This window comes from Salarias fasciatus, chromosome 3 (assembly GCF_902148845.1).
Source record: "Salarias fasciatus chromosome 3, fSalaFa1.1, whole genome shotgun sequence".
Taxonomy (NCBI): domain Eukaryota; kingdom Metazoa; phylum Chordata; class Actinopteri; order Blenniiformes; family Blenniidae; genus Salarias; species Salarias fasciatus.
The window spans coordinates 6,491,785-6,512,541 of record NC_043747.1 but is presented as its reverse complement, the minus strand read 5'-3'; the positions used below and the strand labels follow the sequence as shown (position 1 = coordinate 6,512,541).

Sequence of the window (20,757 nt, the reverse complement as noted above, 5' to 3'; positions counted from 1 at the left end):
ATGTGGTGGCACACCTCATCCAAAACATGAGTGCCCTGCAAATGATGCCAAGTGCCATTGCTGTGGGAAAAAGGGTCACTTCCAGCGTGTGTGCCGTGCCGGAAAAGCCGTGCATGGTATAGAGGAAGAGGAGGAAAGTTTCTTTCTGGGTTCTGTGACATCAGATGCTAATACATGGACTGCTGACATAGAAATAATGGACAAAAATATCACCTTCAAACTTGACACTGGAGCAGATGTCACCGCTGTGTCACAGACAGAGTTTAACAACATCTTTTCCAACACACAAGTGGTTCTCAAAAGGCCTGAAAAACCTTTGTTTGGCCCAGGATGGATTCCTCTGGAGGTGTCAGGGTTCACCAATTTGGTGCTAAGGAAAGGGGCCAAGCAGACCATGGAGAAGGTGTATGCGGTCAAAAACCTGAGCACGCCTTTGCTTGGGTTGCCAGCCATCAAAGCCCTTGGCTTGCTCATCCGTGTCGACAGCATTGACATTGAGACCCTCAAGACAAGCTACCCTAAGCTGTGCAGTGGGCTAGGCATGCTACAGCAGCCTTACACGATCAAGCTCAAACCAGGTGCTGTGCTACATTCAGTGAAAACCCCCAGGAGGATTCCTCTTCCTTTGGTGAGTGAAGTTAAAAAGGAACTCCAGCGCATGGAAGCTCTGGGCGTAATCAGTCGGGTGGAAGAGCCGACGGATTGGTGTGCCGGCATGGTGGTCGTGCCTAAAAAGGACAGTAAAAAGGTGCGGCTGTGTGTGGATCTGACGGGTTTGAATAAGTATGTGTGCCGCGAAAAGTTCATCCAGCCGTCAGTGGATCAGAGCCTGGGAACGCTTACAGGAGCAAAAGTGTTCAGCAAATTGGATGCCAACATGGGGTTCTGGCAAATTCCACTGACACAGGAATCAGCCAAGTACACTACCTTCATAACACCCTTTGGCCGGTTCCACTTTAACCGTCTTCCATTCGGCATCGCCTCTGCGCCCGAACATTTCCAGTGCAGGATGGCAGAGGTCACAGAGGGGCTTGAAGGTGTGGTCTGCCACATTGATGATCTGTTGGTGTGGGGGCGGGACCAGGAAGAGCATGACACTCGACTCCATGCTGTGCTGCAAAGACTGCAAAAAGCAGGCATCACATTGAATGTGGATAAATGTGAACTCTCGAAGAGTGAGATAGTCTTCCTGGGTCATATCATCATAACCGCAGGCATCCGTCCCGACCCAAGAAAGACAGAGGCCATCACAGACATGACAGCACCCACAAATGTGAGCGAGTTGAGGAGTTTTCTGGGCATGGTCAACCAGCTGGGAAAGTTTATCCCCCAGTTAGCGGAAAAAGACAAACCGCTCCGTGACCTTCTCTCGAAGAAGAACTGCTGGGTCTGGGATGTGGACCAGGCAGCTGCATTTGTATCTTTAAAGAAAGCTCTCTCCTCTCCACCTGTGCTCGCCATGTATGACCCAGGCAGAGACACCAAAGTTTCTGCCGATGCATCATCATATGGTTTAGGGGGTGTTCTTCTCCAGAGGTGGGAGAAAGAATGGAAGCCTGTGGCTTATGCTTCTCGGTCACTCACATCAACTGAGCAACGGTATGCACAAGTCAAGAAGGAGGCACTGGGCCTCACATGGGCCTGCGAACGGTTCCGTGATTTCCTCATAGGAAAACATTTTTGTTTGGAGACCGACCACAAACCCCTTCTCAGCCTGCTGGGAGTTCAAGCATTGGATCTTTTGCCACTGAGAATGCAGCGCTTCCGGATGAGACTAATGCGCTACTCATACTCCATCGAACATGTACCAGGAAAATCACTGTGTACAGCAGACACGCTTTCACGCTCACCTGTAAAAACACACATGTCCTCTGTTGAGAAGGAGTTGATGGAAAGCACCAACATTTATGTGGACTGTGTCATTCAAAGCCTACTTGTCAGCCCTCCATACATAGAAAATCTGAAAGAGCAGCTGAAAGCTGACAGCATCTGCTCACGCATCATGACACTGTGCACAGAAGGATGACCAGCACATGCAAAACAGGAACCAGTGCTGAAGAACTACTGGCCTGATCGATCCACACTCACAGTGAAAGACGGCTTACTGCTAAAAGACGCACGGCTTATAATACCTTCTGCAATGCGGAATGATGTTCTTGAGAAACTACATGAAGGACACCTTGGTGTCGTGAAGTGTAAAGCACGTGCACGTCAATCTGTGGTGGCCGGGACTCAGCCAGCAAGTGAACAACATGGTGCTTAACTGCAGGACGTGCATACAGGAGCGTCACAATCCCAAAGAGCCATTTTGCCATCAGAGTGCCCCGAAAGACCATGGCAAAAGGTGGGAACAGACCTGTTTGTCCTGGGGAGTAAAACATACTTGCTCATCGTCGATTACTTCTCCAGGTATGTTGAGATTGCCCACTTGTCTCACACCAAGTCCACTGACATCATTGTTCATCTGAAGTCAATCTTCGCTCGCCATGGCATCCCAGAGATCCTGATGTCGGATAATGGGCCACAGTTTTCTGGGCAAAGTTTTGCTTCCTTTCCAGCTTCATACGGGTTCAGACACATTACAAGCAGCCCAGGATTTCCGCAGAGTAATGGTGAAGCAGAACGGGTGGTCCAGACTGTGAAAAATCTCCTGAAAAAGTCAGCTGATCCCGACCTGGCTCTTCTCTCATGTAGAGCCACACCTCTTCAGAGTGGATACAGTCCGGCTGAGCTCCTCATGGGTCGACGTCTTCGTACTACGGTGCCGATTCTTCCCTCTCAGCTGGAACCTGCACTGCCTGACAGTGTCACATTCAGTAAGGAAAAGGAGAGGAGGTTGGAAAATGCTGGGAACTACAACAGGCGCCACCGTGCACAAGCTCTCAGTGACTTGCCACCAGGTCAGCGGATATGGGAAACCAACGCCAAAGTATCTGGAACTGTACTCCAGCACCACGCCACTCCAAGGTCATACTTGGTGGATTTACCTCAGGGTGTGGTGAGGCGAAACCATCAGCACTTAATACCGCTACAACCACCAGCTCACAACAGAGATTCACTGCCACCACAGCAGGAGCCAGAACTATCCCCACCACAGGCATCCTGGTCACCTGCCGTGGTAACCCAAGTTTCACCTGCAGAGAATCTTCTTCCCAGAACCAGGTCTGGGAGAGTCATCGTTAAACCCAAGAGGCTTAACTTATAAACTGACATGCTTCATAATGGACAGTACTGACCCTTAAGAAGAAAATGAAAGAAGCCCCTATATTATTTTATGTTATGGACATTTTATGTTACTACTATAGGGGGCAGTTTAAACACTTTTATTTTAAAATGTGAAAATTTGAGAAACAGTAATTGTTTGATTACATTTGATTGGAAAACCGGTAAAGAGTTTGGTTTACTGTTTTCTTTTGCTCAGGATTTGGATAGGAACAGACCTTTCTTCAAAAGAGGCAGAATAATCCTCTAAGGTCTGATGAGACAAAGGCAGTCTACCCTTTGTTCTCTAGAAAGGGGAGATGTGGTATTCTGGTATGTTGATTCTTCATTGCTGTGAGAGTTCTTGAGTTATGTTATGTTACCATGTGGGGGTGCTGTGGGCATGGGAGTGTTGTGGAACTGTTTTGTAGAGTCAAGAGAAGAACGGGAAAAAATAAAAAGAGAAGTGAGTTAGAGAAGTACGGAGCCCCGGACATGACATGGTAAAAAAAAAATTAAATTGTGGCCACGAATTACTAATTCGTTCCCACAAATTAATAAATCGTGCGCACGAATTACTAATTTATTCCCTCGAAATAATAAATCGTGCGCACGAATTACTAATTCGTTCCCACGAATTAGTTATCATTCATATACTGAACATTGCAGTAAAGTTGGCAACATATTGACAGATGCGGACCTTCGGTCTCAATACAAAACATCAGTAACATACAAAGGGCGCTTCCATCCCATCGTTGTGAGGTGGACGATATGCTACAAGCTCATTTTTATTAAAAGTATCTGTCTATCAAGCAGCAGAAACAATATTGATTTCAATCAGCGCCCGGTAGTGCAGTTAAGGGACCGTCTACAATTTACAAGATGCAGCAAAAGTGAAGACAAATAGCTAAAAAAAAACAACAACAACAACAACAAAAACATAATACCACCACTGGGATTTACTACAGTGTCACCATAATCGCTACAACCTTCATTTGTCTCCTATCAAGTTTATTGGATATGGTATTTGTCTTCACTGTTGCAGTGTCCTGTAAATTGTAGACGGTCCCTTAACCCCGCAGCACTTTCTGCTGCTTGATAGACAGATACTTTTAATAAAAATGAGCTTGTAGCATATCGTCCACCTCACAACGATGGGATGCAGGCGCCCCTTGTAAGTTACTGACATTTTGTTAAAGAGTTATTGAGACTGAAAGTCCGTATCTGTCAATATGCTGCTAACTTTACTGGACTGTTCAGTATATGAATGATATAACTAATTCGTGGGAACGAATTAGTAATTCGTGCGCACGATTTAATTATTTCGAGGGAACGAATTAGTAATTCGTGTGCATGATTTATTATTTCGAGGGAACGAATTAGTAATTCGTGGCCACAATTTAATTATTTTTTTTTTTTTACCATGTCATGTCCGGGGCTCCGTAGAGAAGACATCGTTTGTGCAGCTGATTTATTGCCTCCTGTGTTACTTTTAAAAACACGACACGCTCTATCATATCTTTATGCAGAGACAGAAGCCAGTCATCTGGAGTGTCAATATTCATTGAAAGATCATCATATCTTTGCACTCTCTTCCTGCTCTTCACTCTTTTTGTTTTATTTTGTTGTTGTTTGCTTGTCTGTTCACTTGTTTGTTTCTTTCACTGTCTGTCTCTCCACCTGTCTTTCTGTCCCCCTGTCAGGTCCAGCTATATCATGTAAATAAATAAAATAATGTAAGAAACCATGTTAACATGAAGAGCTTGAAACTTAAGCTCCTCTTGGAAGAGCAAATCTGTCAGGCACATAACAACAGCCAGACTTCCATTCTGCTGTTTCCATGCTGGACCAGACAGGTTAAGAAAAAGAAAAAAAAAAGATCTTTATTCAGTAGGATAATAATACAAAGGTTTCACGACACCCAACACAAACAAATTAATTTTTGTTTTTACTTCAAAATAAAATCCTGGATTAAACCAGAAGCAGACTTGCACATTTATATAAGGACTGAAATCATCTGAAGAGTTTTACTGTGACTTCTCGAAGCAGGACAGCACATCGGACCGAGAAGGACAGCTGCCTAATAAGGCTCTATGTCCAAAAGGTTCATGATGTCCTGGAGCCATTTCTCACTGGGATCCACACAGACTTCCTTCGACTATTTTGTAATCAAGCTGAAAGAGAGGAGCACAATCATTGACCTGACAAACAAAAAGAGAAGCAGAATCTAGAAACAGTCCTGAAATGAGTGTGCAGCTCTTACACGGCAGAAAGCTTTGGGCAGCAACGGTCTGCAATGGCATATGAGGCAATGTACTTCATGGGAATCTGTCTGGAGCGGAGGATGAAGCAGCAGTAATACCGACGGGTTCCAGCTAAAAATCATAGAGGAAAGTATCAGGTGAGGACGAGGAACATGGAACAAAGTGAGATGATCCAGAGAGGTGTGACTGTTTCAGAGGACTGTGGTGAACAGCTGCCAGGAGGCAGAGCAGGACTCCGCTTTCAGTTACACAGACTGGAAAACCCTCAGTGGAGTTGTGCAGTGGAGAGTAAAGTATTACTTTTCAAAGACTAATTTTCAGGTATCTGAACTGAGTAATTGAATTTTCTATTCGATTCTTTTTTACCTCGACTCCCCGTATTTAAACACAGATGGACTTTGAGCTCAGAGCGCCGCTAGAACCGCATTTCCAAACTGAGAGCTGACTGGCTGCTGCCAAATTAGGGATGTCCTGATTAGTGATTGACAGATCGACGGAGCCGTGGTAGTTTGGCACTCCCAAAGTGAAGCTAACAATCAGAAATCAAATGAATGAAAATCATTGAAAAGTTTTTCCAAAAGAAGAACTGCCAAGCTTCCTTCCTCTAAAAGTGAAGCCGCAGCTTTGGTGAGTGAAAGCATAGCTTGTCAATCTTGACACACACACACACACACACACGCACAGTCTTGTATTTCTATCCTTGTGGGGACCGTCCATTGACTCCCATTCATGTCTAGCCCCTAACCCTGACCCTTACCCTAACCCTAACCCACACCACAACAAAGCCTAACCCTAAAGAAATGTTTTTGCACTTTTACTTTTTTCAGTAACAACAACATGGTCAAGAAAACACTGTTTCTCCAACTTGGGACCGGAAAAAGGTCCCCACAAGGCACGTCGTTCCACGTTTTGCTATCCTTGTGGGGACATTTGGCCCCGACAAGGATAGAAATACAAGAACGCACACACACACACACACACACACACACACACACACACACACACCTCCACCAAGCATTGCCACATAAAAATACCACTGGTGGTCTCACGTGTTCAGGATGGAACCTACCATCTCCTCCTCCAGTAAATCCCCTCGCTGGGATCTCATCTGAAGTGCATAAAGAAGATAGAAAGAGTCATGAAACTTTTCACACAAGTATTTATACATGATGTCAAGACTGTGAATACTCGTGTCTCTGATTCTGCACCATTGTTGCTATTTGAAAGCAGTAAACCCCAACATGGCATGTACCACCGACACATTGAAGAAGTGGCTGATATAGAGAGAACATACCAGACTCTGATCATGGCTGCACAAGAACAGGCTCTAAACACAAGATCAATAGAGGCCGGGGTGGATCACACCAGACCAGACCCCCCGAGCAGACTGTGACAGGAAGCCCCTGAAACAGTACAGCACTTCACAGCAGGGGGCAAGATGCTGGCAGGAAAGACAGACACAGAACACCAGAACCAGGTTGAGACAGAAACCAAAGGGACTCCCACCACAGGATCTGGTTTACAGTGTTTATTTGAGTCCAAGCACAGCTACAAACAGGAAAGACCTTGAGCAGAGCCGGGGCCGAGAACAAGGAGTCCAAACCAAGTCGACAGGATAACGAGCAGATTTACCAAGGCGGAGAATCCAGAGTCAGATCAAGACACGGTGCAAAGTCCAAGAAGGCAACAGAGTCCAAATACAAGAGACGTGAGGTATCAGGAAACAAAACAAGACTGACGACCAACAACCGACGCATGGAGGAAGAAGGCTTATATACACCAGGAAGGGAGGAGGAGACGAGAGACGACAGGCAACTGCACAAAGACATAATTGAAAGATTGAAGGAGTGAGGCAAGGAGAGGTGAGGGGAGATGAAGGAACTGGGGAAAGGCAACAGGAAGGATGGGAAACCAGAAGGAGGAAGACACACACACACACACACACACACACACACACACACACACACACACACACACACACAAAGAGTCACACAAGGAGTCAGTCAAACACAGCGGCACACGCAGAATCAGACAAAGAGTCACACAGAGAATCAAACACACACTGAGGAACACACAGAGGAAGCAGAGACACACAGGAGCAGAGAGACAGTCCTGACAGGTTGAGGCATGGTATACAGAAACATCTGTGTCAAGTATGGACTGGAGACCCCAGAGTCTAGATGGAGGCGATTTATGTTACGCAGGTGGAAGCATGCAGACCGAGTGAGGTTATTAATGTGGGAGTGGAAGGAAAGAGATCTGTCGAGGAAGACACCCAGACTCTTAACCTGAGGGGAGGGGGACACTGAGGAGCTGTCGATTGTCAGGAAAAACCTGTCGGATTTGGAGAGTGTGGACTTGGTGCCAACAAGAAGAAATTCTGTTTTATTACTGTTCAATTTTAGAAAAAAATTTGAGGTGAACCAGGATTTGATTTCAGAGATGCAGAGGGTGAGGGCGGAGGGTGTGAGAGTGGAGTTAGGTTTACTGGAGAGATAGAGCTGGGTGTCATCCACGTAGCAGTGAAAACTAATACCATGTTTACAGAAAATATTGCCGAGGGGAAGAAGGTATATGATGAAGAGGAGGGGCACCAGGACAGAGCCCTGGGGCACACCAGAAGTGACAAGGGAGGGCTGAGAGGTGAAGGACTTGAGCTGGATGAACTGAGTGCAGCCAGTGAGGTAGGAGTGAAACCAGTGAAGAGGGGAATGTACGATGCCAATGGAAGAGAGTCTATTGAGCAAGATGGAGTGAGAAACGGTTTCGAATGGTAAAAAATGGACTACGCTTATATTGCGCTTTTTGCCCTGCATTGACAGAGCCCAAAGCGCTTTACACTGCAATATCACATTCACCCATTCACACTCACATTCACACACCAGTGGAGGCGGCTGCCATGCAAGGCGCTCAGTCCATCCACTGGGGGCAATTCAGGGTTCAGTGTCTTGCCCAAGGACATTTCAACATGCAGACAGGGGGAGACAGGGATTGAACCTTCCGATTGAGAGACGACTGCTCTCCCCACTGGACCACAGCCGCCCCTTATGACTCGACGGTCGCACTGAGATTGAGGAGGAGTGCGGCCAGTGAGGTAGGAGTGAAACCAGTGAAGGGGGGAGTGTGCGATGCCAATGGAGGAGAGTCTATTGAGCAAGATGGAGTGAGAAATTGTGTCAAAGACTCGAAGGCTGCTCTCAGATCGAGGAGGATGGAGATGAGACCAGAGTCAGCTGCCATTAGAAGGTCATCTGTGATCTTTATGAGTGCTGTTTCGGTGCTGTGGCGGGGACGGAAACCGGACTGGAACCGTTCATAAAGACTGTTGAGGGTGAGATGGGAATGGAGTTGAGAGGCAACAATTTTCTCTAGGATTTTGGAGATGAAGGGAAGGTGAGAAATGGGGCGGAGGTTATTGAAGTTGTTGGGGTCTGAACCAGGTTTCTTCAGGATGGGGGTGACAGCAGCAGATTTAAAAAGAGCAGGAACAGTTCCACAGGACAGCGAGGAGTGAATGATGGCTGATATGAGGGGGAGTAGAGAGGGGAGGCAGGATCTGACCAAGACTGTGGGGATGGGATCCAGCTGACAGGCTGAGGATTTGGACTATCAGAGGGAGGAGGGAGATCAAAGGTGGAAAGTAGATGAGATGGTGGGAGAGGTTCAGAGGACGGTAGAGGAGAGGTAGTGGGACCGAGGTGTTGGTGGGTTTTCAGGACCTTGTCATTGAAGAACTGGAGACGAGAGTTACAAGACTCTGCAGAGTACAGGTGGGGGGGTAAAGAGTTAGGAGGTTGGATGATGCTATTGAAAACAGAAAAGAGTGTCTTAGTGTTGCCTGCATTAGAGCAGACGAGACCATAATAATGTTGTGATTTAGCATGAGATATGGAGTCCTTATAAACAGACAGATGAGCAGTATAAATGTCTTTGTGGATGTTGAGACCAGTTTTCCGAAAGAGTCTTTCAAGCTGACGGTTTTTTGGTTTTCATGGCGTGGAGATCAGGAGTGAACCAGGAGACCGGGTGAAACAAACAGAACGATATTTTACAGGAGCGAGTGAGTTGAGGATGTGAGTGAGCCCATTATTGTACAGGGAGACAAGGTCATCGGGGGTGGACGAAGTGCCAAAAGTCAGGGTGGAGATGCAGGAGGAGAGGGAGTCCATGTTCATATCCTTAATGTTGCCGAAAGAAATGACATGGGGGGTCTTGGACATGGAGAGATGGAGGGGGACATTAAGTGAGAGGAAGAAATGGTCTGTAATATGAAGTTGAGTGCTCGTGATGGGAGCACTCGGGGCAGTAACCCCCAAGCTGGATGCATGGCTTTAGGAAATACTGGGAGCAACATCTGTCCAGAACAGTCTTCTGGACAGTCTCTGTCCAGAAGAGCACAGTGCTCGGAACAGCTAAGATCCTGCAGAATCCTCAAGCTTCCAGGCCTCTGGTAGAGGACCCCAGCTGGAAGGAGAGACCGCCCACGAAGGGCGAGAAACACAGCTTTTTGTTTTTTTAATCAAATCTGCTGGACAATAAATGCAGTCAACATCAAGACAGACTCAGTGTCATCAGTTGGATCTTTCACACCTTGTTCTTCCTCGGACTGGTCCCTGGTTTCATCAGCTGCTGTGCTCTTGGTAGGAATCAGCTGGGAGGTCGTCGTGGACTCTGATTCTTTCAGGCTTGGTGGAGAAGAAATTTCTGGCTCTCTTAATGGAAAAAAAAACACTTTTTAGCAAAATAAAGCTTTTAAGGATGAAAATGTACCTCAAAAGGAGATTGAAGGAAACTCCAAAATGATCCGAGAATAAACAACCACTGTGTTTTCCACTGTGCAGTTATTGAAATCTTACTTGATGTCAGAGTCCTGTCCTGGTCTCGGGGGCTGATCTGGGTTCAGCTCGTCAGTCTGGTGGACTTCTTGTAAACGGTCATGATGTAGGAGGCCACTTCCTTCTGATCCTGTGGAGCACAGATCTTAAACCCCTTTCACAATTAGATTGCGACCCTACTGCAATCGACTTTTGGGTAGAATTTGAGAAGCCATGTGGACAACCTCAATGGTGCACAGCCTGCCGCACTGTTGTCCACATGGGCGCTTGTGATTTTGGTGAAATTGTAGTGGCCACAGCAATCCCAATGGTTTTTTTTGGGGGGGTTTTTTTTGTAGTAATTCCCACTTGTACAACTGCTTGTGTGGCAATAGAGAGGTCTCCGCTCTGAGGGCTCTGTGCAGGGTGCTGCTGATTGGCCACCTGATAAGGTGGCCCAGTAAAAAAGCAGCCCTCCTCCCACCAATAATCCTTTTGCGCCGCTGCTGGCCTTGGCGCGTCATATCCAGGTCAGAGGCTGCCTGACTGAGAGGTATGGCTGCACGCTGCTTCACCTTGCCTGCTGCTTCATTTCCCTCATTGTGCGTACAGCACGGGCACTTGTTTGCAGGCAACTGTTTGTGTGCAGTTCTGTGCTCCATTCTGAGGCTTTGCTGCATTGTTCAGCTGTGGTAGGTGTCCTCTCTTCACAGTGTAGTAGATGCTACCAGACGAATCATCTAAATCATCTATCCCATCGTTGACCACACTTGCATGGCGATTGGGATTGGTGTGTGGCTGACTTGAAGCAGTCAATCGGCAAACTGCTGTCCACAGTGCCCTTGCGGCTGCCTGAGTATTATATCATCCCAACCGCGGCTTATTGCACTGCCGTTGTTCTGACCTGTTGCGTGAACCCACTGCTCCCAGCGTCTGGCACCGTGATGGAGGCAGAGGGAAGAGGGAGCCACCGAGCATTCCCCCTTCTCGACGTAGCTTACCTGAACTACTAGCCCAATGATCTGTATTCACTGTGCAGGCGGCGTACGCCCCTTCCCTCAGCTTATCACACAAACCTTGTTCTTTTGACGACTGTGTGACACAGCTGTTGTCAATCTGTTTGTACTTGTGGCAAGGTGGGGAGTTGCACTACCATCCACAAGACTAGAGGCAGTGTGGCTTGCACCCCAGGATCTGAAGAGTAAATGCAATTGAAAAAAAAAAAAAAAACCAGACGATTCACCAGACCAAATACATGATTTCAAATCCCAACCAAACTTTATTATACCCTGAAAGTTAAAATTAGCAGAATGACTCAAAATTAACTAGGGGTTGAGGCCTGCCAAAGAACACTGAACTGGACAGGGCTGGGGCTTACCACGACAGCGGTAACAAAAAGGGGTTCCCCTGAGGAGAACCACCAGCCTCTGGGCCAAGACAAACTGTTGCACCCTTGGCTAACGGGCTTCTGTTACGCCTTTTGCAGCTTCCTCTGATCTGACACACCCCAGAGAATTTGTCAGGAGGGTCACATGCTGTTTCTGGTAGCCCCCTTTTCAACCCAGCTCAGGCATGGTTCCCGATGTTGAGCAGACTCTCTTGCAGCAAACCTCACCGGCTCTTACTTGCTTTTACGTTTGGCATACTGGACAGCCCGACTGGCTGCTGGGTAGCGGTACGGAGCCTGTCCAGTGGACCATCCTGAGTGCCAGAGCACTACAGCGGGTACAGAGCGCTACAGTGGGTACCACTGTAGACCACATTCTGGTGACTGTTAACTTGGCAAAATATGTGAGTAACGTACACGTTTTGTTTATCAGCCCATCATGCCTGTAGTGGCATGATGGGCTGAACACTGTTAGCTTTAGCATTATTAGCATCATTGTCTACAGTGACAAGCAGCTCTGTTGCTATTTCGCTAAACACCCGGGTAACGCTTCTTTTTACAGTACGGTAATTACCATGTATTAACATGGTAATTGCAAGGTAAGTACCATGTAATAAGGAGAAGTTACTGTAAAATTACCATGTAATTACAGGGTAACTATGTTGCTAATTACCTAGTACTTTTAGAGTAATTACCAAGCAAATTCCAGGCAAATACCAAGTAACTACCTGGTAGTAAGTATTAATTACTGGGTAATTATAATGTATATAGCAACTATGTCAGTAATTGCCAAGTACTTACTAAGTAATTGCTAAGCAATTACCATGTAATCAGTGGGAAATGTAGACTTTTTACTAGGTATTACTAGGTACTGCTAGGTGTGTACGCTATGTATTTCCCTGTAATGTGATGGCCGGTGGTGGTGGTTTTTGATGGAAACTCTGATCTCCTGACAGATACAGTGTGCTGTTCAGAGACTGTATCACAGACACTGATGGGGTTTGCTGCATTTTTGGTGCAAGTGTGTGGGGTATATGAAAGTTTCTGAGTAACGGGCTAAATACTGAGTAATTACCAGGTAATAACATGGAAACAGACCTCACTTCCTTTTACAGTACAAATCCACTTTAATAACTATGTAATTTCCAGGTAGATATTTTTCTATTTACTGGGTAATAAATGAGTAATTACCAGGTAATAACATGGAAACGGACCTCACTTCCTGTTACAGTACAAATCCACTTTAATAACTATGTAATTTCCAGGTAGATATTTTTCTATTTACTGGGTAATAAATGAGTAATTACCATGTAATAACATGGAAACAGACCTCACTTCCTTTTACAGTACAAATCCACTTTAATAACTGTGTAATTTCCAGGTAGGTATTTTTCTATTTACTGGGTAATAAATGGGTAATTACCAGGTAATAACATGGAAACAGAACTCACTTCCTTTTACAGTAAAAAAAACCTCTTTAATAACTATGTAATTTCGAGGTAGGTATTTTTGCAGTTCCTGGGTAATGAATAAGTAGTTACCAGGTAATAGTGTGGAAACAGGCCTCAATTCCTTTTGCAGTAGTCTACAGTTCAACCGTAATTACCAGGTAAATGTTGTAGTTACTGGGAAATACTAAGAAGTTACCAGGTAAGTAGTAAAAACCACTTGACTACTAGGGAAATACATAGCGTACACACCTCGCAGTACCTAGTAATACCAAGTAAAAAGTCTACATTTCCCATTGATTACATGGTAATTTCTTAGCAATTACTTAGTACATATTTGGCAATTAACGAAATAGTTGCTATATACATTATAATTACCCAGTAATTAATACTTACGACCAGGTAGTTACTTGGTATTTGCCTGGAATTTGCTTGGTAATTACTCTAAAAGTACTAGGTAATTAGCAACATAGTTACCCTGTAATTACATGGTAATTTTACAGTAACTTCTCCTTATTACATGGTACTTACCTTGCAATTACCATGTTAATACATGGTAATTACCGTACTGTAAAAGGAAGCGTTACCAACACCCGTTGGGTTTGAATTGAATTAGTTGCTTTCCTTCTAACTTTTGTCAAATTTAAGCCGAAGTCCAGAGATCTGGAAGGTTTGTCTCACCTGGTAAAGGGTGTGCCGTGGACAGAGCGAGCACCAGGAGGACCACACCGACTCTGACAGCCCAGCGCATTGTGCTGGTCTGGAATCAAATGTCTGTAATTCTCACATCTGAGGGGATTTAGAGAGTTTTAACCTGGTCAACGGTCACATTCGTGTTTGATCAACAAGTCCAAAGGGACACCGAGGCAAACGGAGCTACACAAAGTGACTGTCTGACCCCATTTAAAAGCTCTGCTGTGGTTATTAAAGAGCTGTGAGAGAATGCACTGCTCCATCGAGGTCCAAACTCTGTGCTCTGAGAAGGTCATGTCAATTGTCACATCCAAGTTCAGGAGAAGTTGGCTTCTGGTGCACAGTATCCTGGTCTTAGAGGGACCAGATCAGTCCTCAGATAGGAGCAACAAAATCCATCAATAAAGATGTTTTTCTTTGCCAGATGTGGCAGAGGGTGTCTGCCTCCTCAGCCCAGTTCCTGATTTCTGTGGCCTCTTTAATCCACCGTTTGTATTTGTTGGCTTCCGATGTTTTAAAGGAGTCATATTATGCTATTTTTCAGTCACGTCATATGGGTCACGGAAGCCCAAAAACATAGTATATGTTTGTTTGCCCCAAATTCGTCCTCTGTTCGGAGTTTGAGCGGTCTAAAAAGTGGCTCTGAGGAGCTCTGATCGGAACAGCCTGTTTTTGACAGGCTACTTTCCGGGATGCACTTGAACACATCTGGCCACACCCACCTCGTAAATTCACTGTCGTTGAGAAAGCACCTTACAGGAAGTTACACTACAAGTTTCAAAATAAAACACAATGCACGACCTCACAGACGTAAACTTTTTCCTATATGTTGTTTTTACGCCGCCTCGGGAGGAGAGAATCAGCTGAACAGGGTCCCAGAGAGTAGCAAACGCGGAAATTTCCGTTTTTATATAGAATGAACCATACAAAAGTAACTATTGGATAAAGAAAAGCACTCATTTGAGATCAAAACATAAACCGTGTACTCACACTTGCTGGAAGTCTATAAATTACAGATCAATGTGGCTGGACGAGCAGAGCGACCTTGCAGAAGTGAAATGAGGTGTGTTTTGTTTCTGCTTATCTCATGTGTTGTTCGTGTGATATCGAGAGCACGAGAGCCTCTCAGAGGAGCAGCCCTCCCCATCCGGACGGCGCTGCCGGTGTGTGTTGATTTTCGGAGCAAGACGCTGGCGCTCCGCGGCGCGGCGCTTTCGTGTCTGGTGGAAATTGGGGTTCAGAGGCACGTTCCCTCGACCATTTCAGCTTAAGTTTCAGTTTCATTTTCAAAAATGTGGTGTGGCGAGACAAGGAGGAAAAAGACAATTTTCAAATTTGAACATCTTAATGAGGCTGCGGCAGCACATACTATTATAAGAAACTCTTCACAAAGTGAAAAAGGTATCATATGTCCCTGAACCCTGAACCTGTTTGCAAGCAGAAACACACACGGCATAAAAGCAATTTTCCGGGGGCTGAACAAACACTAGTCTGGGGCGGTGTCATCAACCTGGCGGAGGAGCAGAGGCTGGATCCTCTTCTGGGGGGGAGTGGTTGTTTCTTTTGATGACGTAGACAAAGTAAGATTTCAGAACCGCGTATTTGAGTGTCTATTTCCTTAAAAGTGGAGAGCGCAATTGAGGGAGGTTACTGAATGTTTCACTTCTGGGGGCTCATACAGAGGCTCTGGGAGGTAATATGACCGTAAAGACACCTTTTTAAAATGAATTTTGCATAATAGTACTCCTTTAAATAATTTTGGGGCAAAATATCCCTCTATATACAATACCAGAGGCATGAATCAGTTTTTGGCAAGCAAAATAAGCTGATTTTGACATAATGTCCCTTTACTCAGTTTTCAAACCGTACAAAGCACTGCTTGAGATCAAATTACTCTGTTGAGTGATCTCGTAAATTTGTTGCAAAAAAAAAAAAACACAAATCGGTGACATATCTTTATTAGCGTAACTACAAGCCAGATTAAAATCACCAATTAGCTTATTTAACAATAAGGCAACTGGACGTACAGGAGGCTATCAAACCTTGTATCATAAACAAACTTGTTTGAGCCCGATGAAGACTGCTGTTCAGCTGTCCACAGACCGGAAATCAATTTTTTTGGCAGGAAATCACGGTTTGGCGCGACGCCAGCCGTGGACTCGGGCTCCTCCAGGAGCTCGTCACTTGCCAGTGGTGGGATTTACCTGCAGTTTTCCCTGGACCTCAGAATCATCCTGTGGGTGAGATCGAACTGTCTCATGTGTGGATGAGTGCCTTGTGAAAGCAAAGAAGAACAGGCCTGCAACTTTTTTGTTTTGTGTGTGTGTGTGTGTGTGTGTGTGTGTGTGTGTGTGTGTGTGTGTGTGTGTGTGTGTGTGTGTGTTTGTGTTAAAGATCTGTGAAGTTAAAGAAGTGTCATCTCTCTGAGCTGACATCGTTGAACAAACTGAACTTCCTCATCCCTGAGGGCCTGTTGGACTGCTGATTGATTGATTGATTGATTGAGTGGTTCCAATTTTCTTTACACAGCGCTGTTGGACTCTGAGCTCTGTTCTTAAACATCATTAATTTGTATTGTGTATATATTTTTTTCCTTTAAATATAGTTCTTGATTTTTTTTTGAGAAAACCAAAATCAGTTGTCTGGGTCCAGTCATTTCATTATATAAGGGAATTATTATATTTATTTGGTTAAAGTGAACCTGACCACGCCAGTTTTCAAAACGCGGATCCTCAAAGCTAACTAAAATATCTAAATAGGGCCCTTACTAATCAGGAGAGCTGGGTTGTTACACTTGGAAGTGTAAACCATTTTCCCTGTTTGAGCTCTGTTATATGCCTTGACAACATTGTTACTCCCTTCAAGAAAAAAAACTTTTTTGATGCCTTTAGGGGTTCCGTATTATCCCTCCTGATTACATCACCTGGTTAAATTTAACTCTGAACTTCAGGAGACCATTCAGATGCAGATTTTAAAAGCAAATATTCAAACTGTGCAATTGATTTTTTTTTTAATTGAATGACTCATACTCAGGAATAAATAATTAAAATTCACTTTGAACTGGAACAGGATTTTCCCCAAACAACAAACTTTTGGACCTTTTATCACTGTGTATTAGGAGTGTAACGGTATTTGTATTCGTCCCGTACCGTCACGGTACGGGGGTCACTGTTCGGCACACACTATCACACGACGAATACACCAGTGAGTAAAAAAAAAAAAAAATCCAACCTTAGATGGCGGTAATGAGCCTAAAAGCTGCCGGCAACCACCATTATCACAGAAGAAGAAGAAGTAGAACAAGCAGGTCCAAACATTAACAAACAAAGAAGAAAGTACAAGCGGAATGAGAGCTGCAGCATGTGGCGGAGCGGATTAAACAGGAGAGTATTTGTTCCGCGTGCGTTCCCTCATACGGAGTGACGTGTAACGTGCCAGTAAACAGGAAGCAGCACAGTCAAAAAACCAGCAGAGAACGCCACGGTGGTGGAAAAACACTTTTTTAATACAAAACCCCGACATAAAAAACATTGGAGAGGCGAGATGGAACCAAATCGCGCAACAGCGAGTTGTATAAAGAGCTCTATAGCAGAATACCAGCGATCGCCGGCTGGTGTTATGGATTAACTGGTTCCCGTGTTAACGAATGACAGCGGAGGTCTGTGTAAACACATGCTGATTACAGCAGTTGTTAAAGTAAGACTCACAAAAGACTTCAAACGTATACACTCACTGTAACTGTCGATAACCGACGTTCGCCAGAACGACTAGATGTTTCAGTCATTATTGGTCACAAGTTAACACGGGCACCAGTTAATTCGAAACATCGGCATGCGGCGCAGAGCTCACACCGAGACGTGCTGCTCCGCACGGCGGTGCTGCGGTCAGGGGAGCAGCCACTCTTTCAGCAGCATATCATGGAGATTTTGGGACATTATTTGAGCAGATATCAGCAGATAAAAACTCTCTGCTTGGCGCTGAGGACTGCTGCTGTAGAGAGGAAGACCTGCAAGTTCCTCGTGAGACTTTGTGCGCATGGATGCTTTGTATGCTGTACATGAATACACTCGCGTTTAATACTATTGTTTACAATCGGATTGAAAAAACACCATGCAAACTGGGCCAATAATGTGTCGCATGGGAAAGCTTGGGAAAAATGTTCTGGTACATTTGTGAGCTTTTTTTACTTTTTCCCCACTGTACCGAAAAACGTACCGTACCGTGGCTTTTGTGTACCGTTACACCCCTACTGTGTATGAGTCTGCTGTTGGAGTTGCCACTGATTCATGATAACAGCTCTGGAATTCTTTCAGGCACACTGCCAGGTGAGACTGGTTTCACCACACAGGCATTTAAGTTTTTACTACTCTGAAACCAAATTGCGCCTGAGGAGAGGTTGTGAAAAACTCATCATTAAAGACTCGAGCTTGCTTGGTACCGACTGGCTGCTCTGTGATCGCAGGCGACAGGGCAAACATTCATTCAGATTTGTCCCTCATCAAGAACTCTAGTTTTAAAGGGATGTACTCTTTGTTCAGTCTGGCAGCAGTGAATTTTCTGTTGCTTCCAGGAATCTGCCTCCTCGACCTGTCGGATGTGTCTAATGCTGAACCATCTGTCCCTGTTCCAGAGGACGACAGCGCAGAAACACTACTCCTGGTCTGGCGCTACAGAGAAGGATCACCTCGTGATTGCTGGAGAAGCTTTCAGATCAGTGGGTGTACGGTCACTGGAGACAGGAGCATGTACAACAAGGCTGATGCTGTGCTCATGCGGCACCGGGATGTAATCACTGATGAAGAAGCTCCGTTGCCTCCAGAGCCACGACCACCTGCGCAAAAGTGGATATGGTTCAACGTGGAGTCTCCCACGAATGTTCCGAGACCGTGGAAATATGAAGGTATTTACAACCTCACACTGACCTACCGAGAAGACTCTGATATATTTGTGCCTTTGGGGTATTTAATCCCAAAAGCATTATTACATAAAGTTCCTCGGGCCTCTTTTGCATATCCGCTCAGCTCCTCCTGGAATCCTCGTCCTGGCTTTGTGGCCTGGGTGGTCAGCCACTGGGAAAATCGTTTGGAGCGTGTGCACTTCTACGAACTTCTTAAGGACTACATCAAAATCGACCTGTTTGGGCGTGCAGGGACCTTCACCTTACCACCAGGCCGGGACAGTGTGGTTCAAATGATCAGACAGTACCGGTTCTACCTGGCCTTCGAGAACGCGCAGCACACCGACTACATCACAGAGAAGCTGTGGAACGCGGTGCAGGGCGGCGCCATTCCGGTGGTCCTGGGTCCGTCCAGGAAGAACTACGAGCGCTTCCTGCCCCCCGAGGCCTTCATCCACGTTGATGACTTCCCCACAGTGCAGGAGCTGGCCCAGTACCTGCTGAAGGTGAAGGACAGTCCGTCTCTGATCCAGATGCACCTCAGCTGGAGGGAAGACCACAGTGTGTACATGACGTCCCTGTGGGGTGAATTCTACTGCACAGCCTGCAAGGCCGTGAGGATGAGGAAAGGCAGGATTAATGTGGTCAGAAACCTTACAGCATGGTTTTTTTCATGACATCTCATGAAGTAGATAACAAACATCCCATTTTCAAAATATGGATGATTTATATATTTTTATTAAATATTTTGGTACTTGTCATTTTAAATTACAGTTCTGTTTGTTACTGCTGAGTAGCCTTCAACACCTTTTTGGCCAATAGAAACTCTGCTTCAGGTGAAGTGTGAAAATAAATGTTTTTCCTTCAGCATTTCTGTGCTAAATGTCTAAAAGTGTCGCTTTCCTTCAGATTCTATTGCTGTGTTAAAGGTGCTGTAGGCAGGATTTTGCTAGTCAATGTTAATTTCTCTGTGTTTTCTTTGGATTAAATGTTGGAGTATCCATTGATAATCCTTCAGGAGTGTAGCATAACTGCACTACCGCGAGGGCGCAGCGTTTCCATCTGTCTCTGTTCTGAGCTGAAAAGGAATCTCGACAGCTCCAGGTATCTTTGACCATTCAGAAGAGCCCATGAGGCTCTAACCGTGATTGGTCGAGGGGCGTTCGTCGCACGTTCTTGTGGGAGGGGTTTAACTTGCGTAAGGGCGTGATGTCAGAGAAAACAGGACAGGATTGGCTGTGCTGGGTTTCAAATCGCCATCTCGATGGGTCAAATCGCCATCTTGCTTAGGTAACCCTAAGAAAAAAAAATCCTGCCTACAGCACCTTTAACCTGTAAAGTGATGCCTTGTTTTTGCTGAGGTTAGCTGTTGTACTGAAGGCGTGTTTGGCTACATGTCACCAAGCAGCTGTAATAAGACAGTTGCAGCAGGCTGTCTGTGGGCAGTCGTTGAAGTTGGGTTGGAACACGTCTGCAGTGCGTAAATGTGTGTGTGTGACAGAGAGAGTTGATGTAGAGCACTAAAAAATATAGTGTACCTGTGATTGATGTAACTGTGTATCATAGGTGATGTTGCTTTTGCAACTCTGTTAACTATTTAATTGGTATTATGCAAGCATTTGTTAGCCCACCCCCCCCCCCAACAAATTTCACTACCAGCCGCCACTGCTTACAATTGAATGGAACTGGGAAAAAGAAACATTGTTGTTTGGATATATGTCTTGTAAATAGTTAATTTTACTAAAATCTGTTTTGCCTTCAGTTACACTGTATTGTGTCTTGTTTCTATGGTTGGAAAGAGACAGGTTTAATTGGAAAGGTTTACAACTGAATTTATATTTTTCTTAGTGGGATTTCAAAGTGTATTAATGATTTCCTGCTAAGTGGAGGCACCGGCAACAAAACATAATTTCATCTAAGGGTCGAGGATCAGTTTATTTTGTATCTCCTGTTTACCAAGTTTTATAGAAGCAAGTAGTAGTACCCAGGGCCCCACTCATAGTGCTACCACCATGTTAACCAGGGAGCTAACTCATTAGCTACATGGGATGGG

The 20,757-nt window shown here is 45.3% G+C and overlaps 1 protein-coding gene across 1 annotated transcript; it reads left to right on the top strand.

The window, feature by feature from the left end:
• Positions 1 to 715: 715 nt before the first annotated feature.
• LOC115386168 (alpha-(1,3)-fucosyltransferase 4-like) lies at positions 716 to 19,381 on the top strand. The gene is made up of 2 exons (XM_030088390.1): positions 716 to 773; positions 18,438 to 19,381. The coding sequence occupies exons 1-2, from the start codon at positions 716 to 718 to the stop codon at positions 19,379 to 19,381; spliced, it is 1,002 nt and encodes a 333-aa protein (XP_029944250.1).
• Positions 19,382 to 20,757: the final 1,376 nt, after the last annotated feature.